The following is a 12885-nucleotide window of genomic DNA, read 5'->3' as shown; positions in this document are numbered from 1 at the left end:
CTTTAATTAGTAAGAAGAAAAGAAATGCTTATATGTGAGTCATGGGCTTTATTTTTATAGGAAATGAGAGTAGTCACTACAAAGAAATATTGCTTTCTTTTCTTTTTTTTTTTTTAAAGTAAAAGCTTCCATTTTTGAATAGTTTTCAATATACCAAAAACTAATTTTAGTAATTTTTGTAACAATAATATAAAAAATAAATTAAAATTATCAACTTCTCCTTAAGTATGAAATCCAAAATGTTAAGAAAAATGTCCTTTTACTTTCTAAGACCCTATCATTTAAACCAGATATTGGTTTATTCAACAGTCTTCCCTACTAAATTCAACACATCAATGACATTGTTCTGCTGTGCTGTCTTGACAATGCCTCTAAAAGAGAAGCCATCTGTAAATATTTAATAAACAAACACTAATTACCTTGGTAAAGGCAATGATTGCTTATAAATAATTGTGTGTAATAACAATATATATATATCCATTAAACCTTGTTATATGCTGTTAAAAAGGCTGTGTTTAATCCTCACTATAACACTACAAGAAAGGTATTTTCATCTGCATTTTACTAATAAAAAAACTGATCCAGAGAAGATCCATAAGTTCTTAAATGTCACACCATGCTAAGCCAGAAATTTTAAGCCTAAATAATTTGATTCTAGAGACTACACACTGACCTACTAAAAAAGAACAAGACCCAGTACTATGGAAATTCTGATACTTCTCCTTTAGTTAAGTTCAACCGGATTTTCTTGCTAAGGAGACGTGTCAGAAATAAGGGCAAAGGGCTGGGAGTGGGGACTCATGCTTGTAATCCCAAGCACTTTGGGAGACTGAAGTGGGAGGATCTCTTGAGACCAGGAGTTGGAGACCAGCCTGGGTAACATAGTGACACCCTGTGTCCACAAAAAATATAAAAAATAAATTATCCAGGTGTCAAGGCGCCCACCTGTAATCCCACTTGTAATACTTGCAAGGCCGAGACGGGAGGACTGCTTGAGCCTAGGAGGGCAAGGCTGCAGTGAGATACAATTGAACCACTGCACTCCAGCCTGGGTGAGAGTGAGACCTTCTCTTGGGGAAAAATAAATAAATATAGGAAGGAAAAGGAAGGTCCACCTCTCTAAAACATAGGTGGCGTACCTAACAATTAGGTCATTTTAATACGATGAAATCATTTAAAATTATTATAATTGTCTCTGTTTTCTAGATTTCAAGTATTGAAATAATAGTCCATGAGTATTTGAGTACTTGAAATAATTGAAAATTAGCCTTCTTCGCCCTTAACAAGAAACCAACAGTCCTTAAGACAGGTGGTAGATACTATCATGCTCCATAACAAGCACAACTGTGTTAATTATGTTACATGACAACAGTGATTGTCCTAGTTGTGATCTGTGCCATTCTAACAGGCTAAATCCTCATTGTGATTTTCACACCTGCTAAGTAGATGCAAGCACTTCTAGAGATGGATGCATTTCTTTATCTTTCTGCATACTTTTCTAGAAAAATTCATTTCGATGGTGCTTCAAATTCCCCTACCTATTGTAGATTCAAAGCAATGGAAAAAAACAAAAAGTTACAGAAGTTAAAAATATTGTGGAAAACAAAACAGTTGGGTGGATTTAATTTTTCTTTATAAGTAAAACTATGCGTGTGGGTATATGTACATGTGTATGTGTGTTGCTAAATGAATTAATGAAATGAATACATTTAATTTGAGAGTACCAATAATTCGGGTTCAGCTTTTTGTCCTATAGCACTGGAAGCAAAAACCTTCGTGGAAACATTGACGTGCTTTACCTTGAATTCATCATTAATGATGAATATACCTTATTTGTTCACCTAAATATACCTTTATTTGTTCACCCTCTTTCTGATGCCATCTTCCTTAGGCAGTGACAGACATCAACACAAAGTTACAGGTCATGATGCCTTGAAGCTTTGTGAACTCTGTCCTTTTCAACCTTTAAATGAACACTTTATAGATACATTTGTTGTTTCTATCTAAATACATGTTTCCATGGCACACAGGTTTTCATTTGTTGTTTTTTGTTGTCCATTCAAGCATTACAATTACATTTTGAGATAATTTAGAAATCATTAGCTGTATAGTGAGGTGATAAGGAGAGCAAGTTTAGGGCAGTGTGTCTTTACTGTCATCTTCAGAACCTTCTATTGCTTTGCATATATGCACATTTCTTTAATAACAGTTATTTTGTAAACTCATGCAAATATGAGCAAAATGGAATAACATGGTCTCCTTAGATGCTTTTAAAGATACGAAGTTTCCAGGGCTAAACGTCTTCCCCATAAGCAAGCCAATCAAAGGAGAAATGGGAATGCATGACACACAAAACATATCTATGTCTGATTCTATATTCCACTTACATCTTATGATGCCTTTTCCTAATTTTAAGTTTTCTCTCTTCCTGTAATGTTATTGTTGATGTCCCTTAGCTGTCTTTCATTTGTATAAAAATGTTGCAAGGAGAGACATGGCTGTAAACTTTCTAAGGGTTGTCATGGCTACTCCTGACAAACAAAAAAAAAATTCAATCCTTTCTTCTATACCACTAAAATCATTCAACATTTCTCACCCTTTTCCTACATATTCCAACTTGATTTGGCTTTTTTAGAGGAAAATCTTATAGGAAGCTAATTGATTCAGCACAACTTGTCCAACTCAGAAATAAACAGAGGTGAAAAATTATCTCATTTTTTTCTTTTCTTTTTTTTTCAACCAGATTGTGAACAGAAGACTGTTTCACACTCTGTCTCCCATGGGGCAATGTGATGAACTAATCATGTAGCGATCTACCAGGTCACAGCAAATAATTAAGACACTTGTTACGGTGTTCTGTGTGGTGCCATCCTGTAGTGATTCTGAATGGATTTTCCATGAATTCAAGAAAAGATTCTTTAAAACCCTAATTTAAAATCTACATCTTAGCTAATTAAGAACACTGTGGCTCAAACTAATGTGTCATTTCACATCTAGTGTATTGATAATGTGCCATCCTGAGTGTAGGTGTCAATTTTTCCTCCTGTCCTTAGCTCTTCCAAATTCTAAGGTATTTGCTGAAAAAGGAACACAGACATATTTTATAGCTTTAGTGATCAGCATGAAAAAAAAAAAAAGCATAAGACAGTTTGCATGCATGGGTACCAATTATCTGATATTTTCATATTTTCATGTTATGTTTAAAATGCCACTGGAAAAAATAATAGTGTCCAAAAAGAAGGCTCCCCTTGCAGTGTGGGGCTGATTAACATTAGATTAATTAGACAAAGATGCTGAGGAATCCTTTACAGAATTTTTTTTTTTTTTAATGGAGGTATTCATATATCTGTCAAGCACAGTTTACAAGTGAATCTGGCAAAAACAATGCATTACCTCACAATATTTTCCATATACAAGGTGTGACCTCTCAGGACTGTATGCATCTTACTATGTGGCAAGCACAAATAGCCCTACTTTAAAAACAGAAATTCTGATATTCAAATAAATAATAAGGTTCCACAATTTCAAAGAGACATAGAGGACCTCAGCTACTTTTTTTTTTTTTAATGTGTAGAAAATCCAGGACAATATAAGCTTCTAAAATCTTTCTGAACAGTTCTGAGAAAGTCTGGCTTAAAATTCTAAGATTTTGTCCCTCAGTTTTATTTCAAAAATTGCTGGTTCTTCACATCTGAATATTCTTGAATTATTTCTGTAATTAGTATTATTCTAAAGTTAGTTGTTAAACTAATATTACAGTTACTTTTTTGAATTTTGGGTTTTTAAAAATGCATTTAGGAAAAGAAAATATTTGGTTCTAGGTTTTTTTCACATACGCTTGAATAAATGATTAAGAAAGAAATACAATAAGACTGGATATAGTAGTTTTGTTCTAAAACATAGCATTATTCTATATGTCATCCTAATTCACAGCTTAAGACCTAATTATTTAAGTGGGATTTAATTCAAATACAGCTGAAACATGAGAAGAGGAACATTTCAAATGTTTAAACAGAAAAATGAAATTAAGAACTATACAATGATTATATACTAATCATTCTAAGCTAAATATGTTATCAATAGATTATTTTAATATACATATATATTTCTAAAGCACATAAAGGAGATACTTATATCATTCCAATAACAAAAAAAGAGACAAAATGAAGTTAATTGAAAATAACACATCACCATTATGATAATATAACATCTAAATAAAAATTATAAAATACTTTAAAATTTTTATAAAATCTTAAAATTTCAAACACTTCATATTTATTTCAGTGATTTGATTTCAATTTTGCAGATCCCAAACCACAAAAAAACTTTTACTTGTACCATGTTATTAAAACTCTTTTATAAATCCTCTTTGGTTTTGTGAGAGCAAAGGAAAAAGAAAAACTTTGAAACGAATAACTTGGTAATTTTTACATCTTTGTTTCATTTTCTGCAACACAGGTGCAGAAAATGTTTAAATATTAGAAAATTATAAATATTCTTTTAAAATGAAACTATAGAAAATACAATTAATTTGTATAAGATAGTAGATTTGAAAAAAAAATGTGTTAAATACTAAACATTGTGAAAATTAACCTGAATGGTTTCCATCAGTGTTTTCTGTTTCACCTCCCTTTATTTTATTTACTTCAGATTATATAATAAGTACAATTTATACTCAATGCTATATAGAAAAATTATTAGTGATATGATCGCTAAAATACAAATAATGCATATTTTTAAAGTATTAGCCAGTCCATAATTTTAAATCTCCATAAATTAAATTATTTCCCTTTAACCCTTTCTAATAATTCTACTATTTAAAATAGTGAAAGTTTTTCAGCTCTTATGATCACTTCCACACCTTACTTAGAACTAGAACCCCTGGCTGTTTTACACCTAAGAAGTACTGTATAAATAGTTCACTCATTTGGGCACATGACTTGTGTGGATAGCATCAGTACTTATTGCTGTCAGTGCTTCAATCTGAACATTATCTTCACCCTCAGCTTTTGTAACTTGGAGAGAAATACAGTAATAAATGATTTCTGAAAAGACATTTAGCAATTAACTGTGAAAACATCCTTTTAAAATTAATTACTAAATTTAAATAACACATTACCCACTGGTCATATTATGTTTCAATTTAAAACCTATGTGTTTAGCCACCTTGCTAACATTGAAATATATATACATTAGGCAAATATTACATCACAATATTAAGCATGTTTTGAAAGTCATTTTTTGTTTGGTCCAATGTAAATATTAATGAGTTAACTCTTACTTACCCAAAACTTGCTTACTGTGGACAACATATCCTAATTTTCCTTTTAATTATAATAAATAGAATAAAACCAATAAATATTAACTTTTTCTATTTTACAATGAACTCTATCTTTCAGTAAGTAATCAATTAATTTCTACCTTTTAAATTTTATTTTTTAACCTATAAAAAGTATTAGTTTTAAAACCATTATTTTTGTTAATAATATTAAAGTAGATGATTGACATTCATTTTAGGGCTTATTTTCTTCCCTACTTGGTTTCAAAGCCTTTACATAGGATTATTAAACTGGAATGTCATGTAATATCCATCAATCTCAGTTATTTACAGTATATGAAACTTCTCTTGCCACTCCATGTCTCTTATACCCATTACTTTATTTCCTGAAATTAAGTATAATTTGCACTGCAAAAGAGCCAGAAATAAGGAAACAGTTTTAGTTATTAAAATGACAGCTGAAGAGTTAAACTGTTACAGGTTTTTGTTTTTGTTTTTGTTTTTGTTTTTTTGATGCTATTAGACAAACCATTTTTTCATTAAGGGTCAAAATCAATAGCGCCGATGTGAAAGTTGTAAGAATCTCATTAATAAAATTAATTTGCATTTCATGTTAGCTATACCAGCAAATACTTCAGATGCTTATGGTTAATTCAGTTAGCAAATTTCAAGGAAAAAAACAATTTTGCCTTTCTTATTTTACCAACATGGAATGGAAATTTTACATAAGAGCATATTGACTACTAAAGTTATTAAAATCCTGTTCTACATCAAGGGTTGAATGATGTAAATAGGAACAAAAAAGTTTCACATCCAAAGTGTCCATCTTCTTTTTTTCACTGGAATGACAAAACAGAATATACTTCAAACCAGAATTGAATTCCTATTAGAAAGGATAATAAATATTAACAACTAAATGAAAATATGTCAACATTTTCCCTCGAAATAACAATTCACTAGAAATCCATGGACAACTCATTCTCTTTGAAGTTAAGAGACTGGAAATGACTTCTTGTCATAATGAAAAAGCAGATTACAGTACCTCTTTATATTTCACAACTAACCACTGTGCAAAAAGAAAATTTAACTTAAGTATAAGAGCAAATATTTAATGGCCATTACTATACATTGCTGTTTTTCAGGAATGGGACTACTTCAACATTTTCTCTGTGTGGAAGGTACAGAGTGTTCAGGGGTGATGACCCTTGAAATTAAGAATATTAATATTCCAAGGTGAGGCACAGGACAAACTGGAAAAGCGATATATCAATATCGTGAAGAAGGCTGCCTAAAAGGTTTATTAGAGAAGCTATTTTATTTATTAAAAAAACAAGGAGTTCGACAACATGGATTTTCATCAACATTTTGGAAAGTATAGTTTGCATTATTGTTCACTAGGAAACACAGTTATTCTGATCCATGTTAAGTCATACTAATGGATTACATATTAAGTAGAAAGAAAACATATACTACATATCTTTAGTATAGGTGTTTCCAATATGACAGCAAGCTATTAGCAACAAACTTATCAAGCGACTGTGAAACGGAATGAACATTCTTAATAACTCTGCCTGTGTACCCCATCGCAGCACCTTAGCAACAGGGGAGACGAAAGAGATACTTTAAGTTTCCACAGGGTAAAAAGCTGTAGCTAAGCAAAACTGATAACCAAAATACTGAAAACTATAGCTTGATTTTTTAGGAACCACTTCACAATCTTAATGATTTAGTTGGCTCAATTCACCTGAACATAGACATGGCAAACCAAAAGGAACGCAAAAATCTATCCTTATCACTAAACTTGCACCAAACCCACTCCCACCTCCATAACTGAACAGTGACCTTTCATCCACCTCAAGTCAAAATCAACCTAAGACCCATGGTGACAGGTTATCTTCTCTTCTTCTTGACGTCTCATCCTTCTTTACTAGTTTTACATCTCACGATGTTAGTGGCTGCAATCTTAACACAGCTACTTGCTTAATAAACCCCAGAGTCTCTAGAGTCTTGTAATATCAGCTCTTTCGAGACTTGGGAGAAAACCCAAGGCGATTCCACACCGGCTCTCCCGCGTCCCCGCGCGAGGGTCACTCACTGCCTTACCAATCTTCCTGTGATCGTTCTCTGGGAGGCACTTACCTGCTGCTCCCCAGGCTCCGCCGACTTCACCAGGTGCTTATCCTTGTACAGAGACCAGAGACCAATGTTAGGCAGGAAAATTAAAGCCACCGTGAATAACAAAGTCATCTGCAGAAATCTCTTCTGTTTTCTCTTCATTGCAAATGGTAACAGAGAAGAAAAGTTAAAGGAGATGGCTCCCTGACTGCTCCTTGAGTTTAACGTCAAATTCCTTTCCTCTCCCCTGCGAGGCACCAGAAACTGAGAAGCTACAAACTTTTGTTGCGTGCTCAGCACCAATCTGCACGATTCAGAGGGAGTTGGCCATCTGCAGAACAAACGCACAGTTACTTTCCCCCCAGAAAACTATGACGAAGGCATTATCTATTGGCTTAGACATAAATGACTTGACTGAGGAAATCATTAAGCCCATTGACCTCCATTACTATGAAGCAATGGAGTCAACAGGATCGTTTCTTGGACTAAGGGTAAGTTATGAAGAAGTCAACAGCATGCTGGATACTTAGGGAAACCGGAGTTGTGGCTGCCGTGGTTGCTGTGGCCCCCACCCCCTCAGTGTGGGAGGGCTGGGTCGGGGTAGAGCCGGTGAGGAGAGAGAACTGAGGAAGAGGAACTGGCTCAACCCCTTCGAGGCTCAGGAAGAAAAGTGTCCGCTTTTGACACTGGAACAGCGTCCCCTTCCTGGTCTTCCCCGAACCCCTCTTCCTGTGCTCCCCTCGGGATGACCCACCTGAACTCGAGTTCCACTCCCTCCGGAGCCAGCGTGCCGGCGACCGGGCTCCCCCGGAACCAAGGGACTAGGAGTCCGGGCACAACTCCGGTTCGGAGGGAGGGCCAGGAACTGTCCGCACGCTCCTCTGCAGGCAGCGCCTCGGAGCCCGGGAACCCGGCGGGAATCCGAAGGCTACAGATGTCAGCGGCGTCCAGCCAGGAAGTGGAAGCGCCCTCCTCAGAGCGCGGTCCTCTGAAGAGTGAGCGCTCTGCCCCTCAGGCTCGTCCCTTCCCGCGGCGACGCTCTCGCCCTCCGCAGCTCATGTTACCATTCTTTTCCGGCCCCGGAACGAACCCGCAGAACAGTCGCCGGCACCTAAAGGTCGGTATTTGTCAATCTCCTTTTCTCGTGGAGGGGATGGAGGCGGAGACACCGAAGTCCGTGCGGGGCTTGGAAGCGGGTGAGGGCGCTGCGAGGACGAGCGGAAGGCGGAGAGGCGCCGCGCCTCCCCCCGGCCGCCCGCGCCCTGCTCCCCGGCGCTAGTCTTCCGCGGAGATGCCTCTGGCGTCCGCCACGAGCGGTAGCCTGCAGCCCAGAGCCCGGGAGGGGAGGGGAGGGGAGGGGAAGGCGGGCCGCCCGGCGGGGGTGGGCACTGTCGCGCGGCCTCCAGACGCGGCACACACAGACCCGGGCGCCAGGCGGCGGCGGAGGGCGAGCGTGACGCTGAGGGAGGAGAGGGGGCTCCCCGCCTGCGTGGGTCCTCTCTCTCAGTGCCTGGGCTTCTCCGGGCAATCTGGGACGGACAGCTTTGCCAGCGCCCTTTCAAGTCACCCAGAGGGCGCCAGGCCAGAGATTCCAGAGGAAAAGTCGCCGGCGGCGCGCGGGTGTCCCGGGGATTCCTCCATGGTGCCGGCGGGAGCGCGGCACGCCGGGGCGCGGCGTCTGCGGGAGGCGGAGGCGACCCGGGGCTGGGCAGGTCCCGCGGAGAGGGTATTCCCCGGGCCGCGCGTCCTGCCGTTCAGGCCTGGTAGGGAGTGGGGAGGGAGGAGGAAGAGGATCCGAAGCGAGGCCGAGCTGAGGCTCCGAGTTCTAGGGCAGCGGCTTCTGGAGAACACCCTGGAGACTCACGGCGGCGCTATCCACGGGGCCCCGGTTGGGATATGATAGTGCCACCCCGCTCCTCCCCCGCCTCGCACGACCGCACTCCGCGCGCCTGTCACTGCGAGGGATACCTGTCCTCGCACCCTCCTCCGCGATGGCCAGAAAACGTGGGGATGAAGATAGGACTCTGGCAGATGGTACCCCTCCCTCTGCCTAACGTATCAATGCACCAACGCCCCTGACCGCACACGCAGGAACCTGTGGCAGCCTTGCCAAGGGACAGCGGGCCCAGCACGGAGCACCGGCACGCTCAGATCTAGCTCTCACAACTCCGGAAGGAAAGGGGACTTAGAACAGGCAACAGACATGCTTGCAATGCAGGCTGAATCCGCCTGTCTAGAGCCAACAAGACACACCATGGTCACCTCTTTGTTACAACCTAGACAGGATGCCCACATGCTTGGGATAGATAAGCCTGTAGACTTCAGATGGTGTTTTGGTGTTTTCTCTTTTCCTTCTTTCTCATCGTCATCTCTGTCCCTCCTTCCTTTTCTTCTTGCCCTGTCTCTTCTTCCCCCTTCTACTCTCTCTCTGGTGTCTCACTTGAGAAAGACCTAGATTTGAGTGTGAAGTTATGCCTTAAAAACTATTCGCATTATAAATTCAAAATGTATTTGAACAATATAGATCGACTGTATGGCTGCATGAATAAAGCCCTATGCTGTAATACTTGTTTTGGTGAATCACTTGTTTGAATTTTAAAATAGTATAAAACCATATTTGATAAATGTTGTTGAATGTGTCCTTTATATAAAGATCAATTACCTCTAAATTTTATATAAGTGCAACTTGATCTAGAGTGCAAGGGACTTAATTCCTTACCCCCACCCCCACACATACACTGTGCCTTTTGTAGTCAGTGTTATTTTCTAACCTTTTTCTAAGGAAATGCAGCTCTGAGACACAAATAGGAATTCTGGGAAGCAACGTAGCAGGGGGAGGTTTCCTGGGAATATTGTGAGGTGCTCAAGGAAATACACTTGGAGAATCATTTAATTATATTGGATGTATTTTTAAGTACTGATACAGCTATTAATTTTCAAAGTAAAATAACTCAAAAGTGCACTTGGAATTAAATAAAATCTCTCATTTTAAATAATGCCTGTTTTTTTAATACCTAAAAAAAATCGTCTTGGTTCAGGAATGGACATATTATCATTCTGTTTGTTGACTCCAGGGTGTTGAGTTGAAACATGCTTCATCATTGTTACACTAGTAAGTGGTGTTGCATACAGCACCCAGAGAACATCATCATGAATTGCAGTGCGCTGACATAATCACTGTTACTTCCCCAATCAAGCACATGCAGAATACATGGTAGAAACAAAGGAGGAAGTTATGCTCACCTCTGTTTTACAGCACAATTCTAGATCCTCACTTTAGATTTCTCTTTTACTCTGTAAAATTTATTTATTTTTGATTCAAAGCATAATTTCTCTTTTGTCTTCAGTCAGGTATTCTTTCACAATTCCTCATGTAAATTACCAACGGATGACAATGTATCTAACTAAAATTGATACGCTAGGTTGAGTTTACAAACGAGAAAGCTCCACGACAGTTAATTTTTTTGCTCTGACAATTCAGATTAAACATCAATATAAGTGTATGTGTATAATATATATGTGTGTGTATATGTATATATACACACACACACAGGTGGACATGGTCTTTTAAATTTTGCCTTATATAGAAAGACACCCACTTTATGTCCTATTTGCACTCTGTTCTGTTAGTATTCAACTGGCAACCTCAGGTAATCAGACGCCGCTAATAATGTACTAATAGCTATAGGGACACATGGAAAGAAAACAGAGCACTATCAGTACTTTGAATAACTTAGACTGTAGTTGAAAATACAACACAAAGGCAATTGAAATAAAGTACCAAAGCTGCTTTGGTACTAATCTTAAATTGAGCCAAATTTAAGCCCTATATTTAAGGAGGCAGAAGGACATTCCTTCAGTTATCTCTCTACTCCAAAATGTAGTGACTTAAAAAAGCAATTATTTGGCTATTTCTCTTATGGTTCTGTGCATTGAATGGGCTCAGCTGGCTGGTTACACTTGCTGACACAGGCCGAGGCCTAGGAGGTTGAATGGGCTGAGCCAAAATGGCTACTTTACATGGCTGACAGTTGGCAGTGACTGTCAGCAGGGAGGCCATGGGGCTGTCAACTGGAGACCCTCAGCTTTCCTCCATATGGCCCCTGCATGTGGCCTGAGCTTCTCATCACATGGTAGTTAGGATCCAAGAGAAAGTAACCCAAGAACCTGTGTTCCAAGAGGGAGAAAACAAAAACTGTCAAATCCTCTTAAAAGCTAAGCCCAGAACTGGCACAGCCTCTCTTAGGGAGCAGTCGCTGGACAAGCCCAGATTCAAGGATGATGTGGAGACAGGGGATAAAATTGACATTTCACTGAAAAGTATGACAGAGAATATGTGGCCATTCGTAACCCACCTTAGATATTCAAAGTGACAGAGGTAGGGATTCATAAAGAAGGCCTAACCAGATTAGAAACCAGATGATGGGAAGAAGCAGGGAAAGGTTCTCATAGATTGGGTTCGGTAGAATTGTTCAGTTGGTACAAAGACAGGAAATGCCTTGAATTTAGGGTAGAAATACTGTTATTACCTTATATTTAGAAAAAAACATGATGACAGGAATGGAAATTAATTTGAAAGATGTGCAGCCATGATTTTGCTGTGTTAGCAGATATTTTCAAATGAACTAGTTAAAAGTGTTATATTTGCAAAGAAAATGCCTGGAGAAAGCCTGTCGTTTCACAAACCAAAGGTCATCAGCAACAAACTTTGGAGTATATGTTTTTACCCCAACACGTTAGAGTTGCAAATTGATAAGCTTTTGTTATTAAATATAATAAAACTATAAAGAAAATGTAAATTGCATTATTTTTAAGATTATAAAATAGTAACTATTTACATTTTTAAGAAATTATATTGAAATTTATCAGTTATCTTCAGTCTTGAATTGGTAGGGTTTATTTTCATTTAAATTTGAGTGTTTTCCAAGTTTTTTATCAGAAGGCACAAGCACTAAAACATAAAGATAATGTGTCTAGAAATTAAGATGCATTCATACTTCTTTTGTGTAATAGAGATCTCTGGAATATAAAAAAATCTTGAAAGTTTTTACTCTGGATAAACTACTAGGCTACTTTCTTATTACACTGTATTTGGCTAAATTACCTTTTTTTTTTTTTTCTTTTAAAGATTCTGCAACAAAAAAGGAGAGATAAATGCACTAAATAGCAATTTTAATAAAAGTACATTTAAATTATACAATTCATTTTGTGTAATTAAAATGACACATTACTAAAATCTTTAATTTTTTTCTCTAGAATTTCAGTATTTGCCACTACATGATAAGGAAAAACAAGAATCAAATTACATATTAAAATTGTGATATTACCCAGTCTCTATCATCATTTACATTCCTTACCAAAAGAGCCCTGAGTCCATTACCATATATATTCAGGTGCTGTTTGACAGAGGATAAAAAGTTGAACATTAGAATTTCCAGCACCGGGAGGGAGTTAAAAAGGTGGTTGCAATTAAATGTGGTAGGAGTTAAAAA

At 38.0% G+C, this 12885-nt stretch overlaps 1 protein-coding gene across 1 annotated transcript in view; it reads right to left on the bottom strand.

Moving 5' to 3' along the window:
* GALNTL6 (polypeptide N-acetylgalactosaminyltransferase like 6) overlaps positions 1-8702 on the bottom strand; it is a 1261291-nt gene extending 1252589 nt beyond the window's left edge. Inside the window, exons 1-2 of the mRNA XM_032298886.1 lie at positions 8148-8702; positions 7418-7724 (exon numbers count right to left, since the gene is read on the bottom strand). Coding sequence (XP_032154777.1) covers positions 7418-7555 — 138 coding nt within the window. The 5' untranslated portion in view covers positions 7556-7724; positions 8148-8702. The remainder of the gene's footprint in view (positions 1-7417; positions 7725-8147) is intronic.
* Positions 8703-12885: the final 4183 nt, after the last annotated feature.

Source organism: Sapajus apella, unplaced genomic scaffold (assembly GCF_009761245.1).
Source record: "Sapajus apella isolate SASKATOON/1434 unplaced genomic scaffold, GSC_monkey_1.0 scaffold39, whole genome shotgun sequence".
NCBI lineage: Eukaryota > Metazoa > Chordata > Mammalia > Primates > Cebidae > Sapajus > Sapajus apella.
Note: the sequence above shows the minus strand (reverse complement) of the source record. Positions and strands in the feature narration are given on the sequence as shown.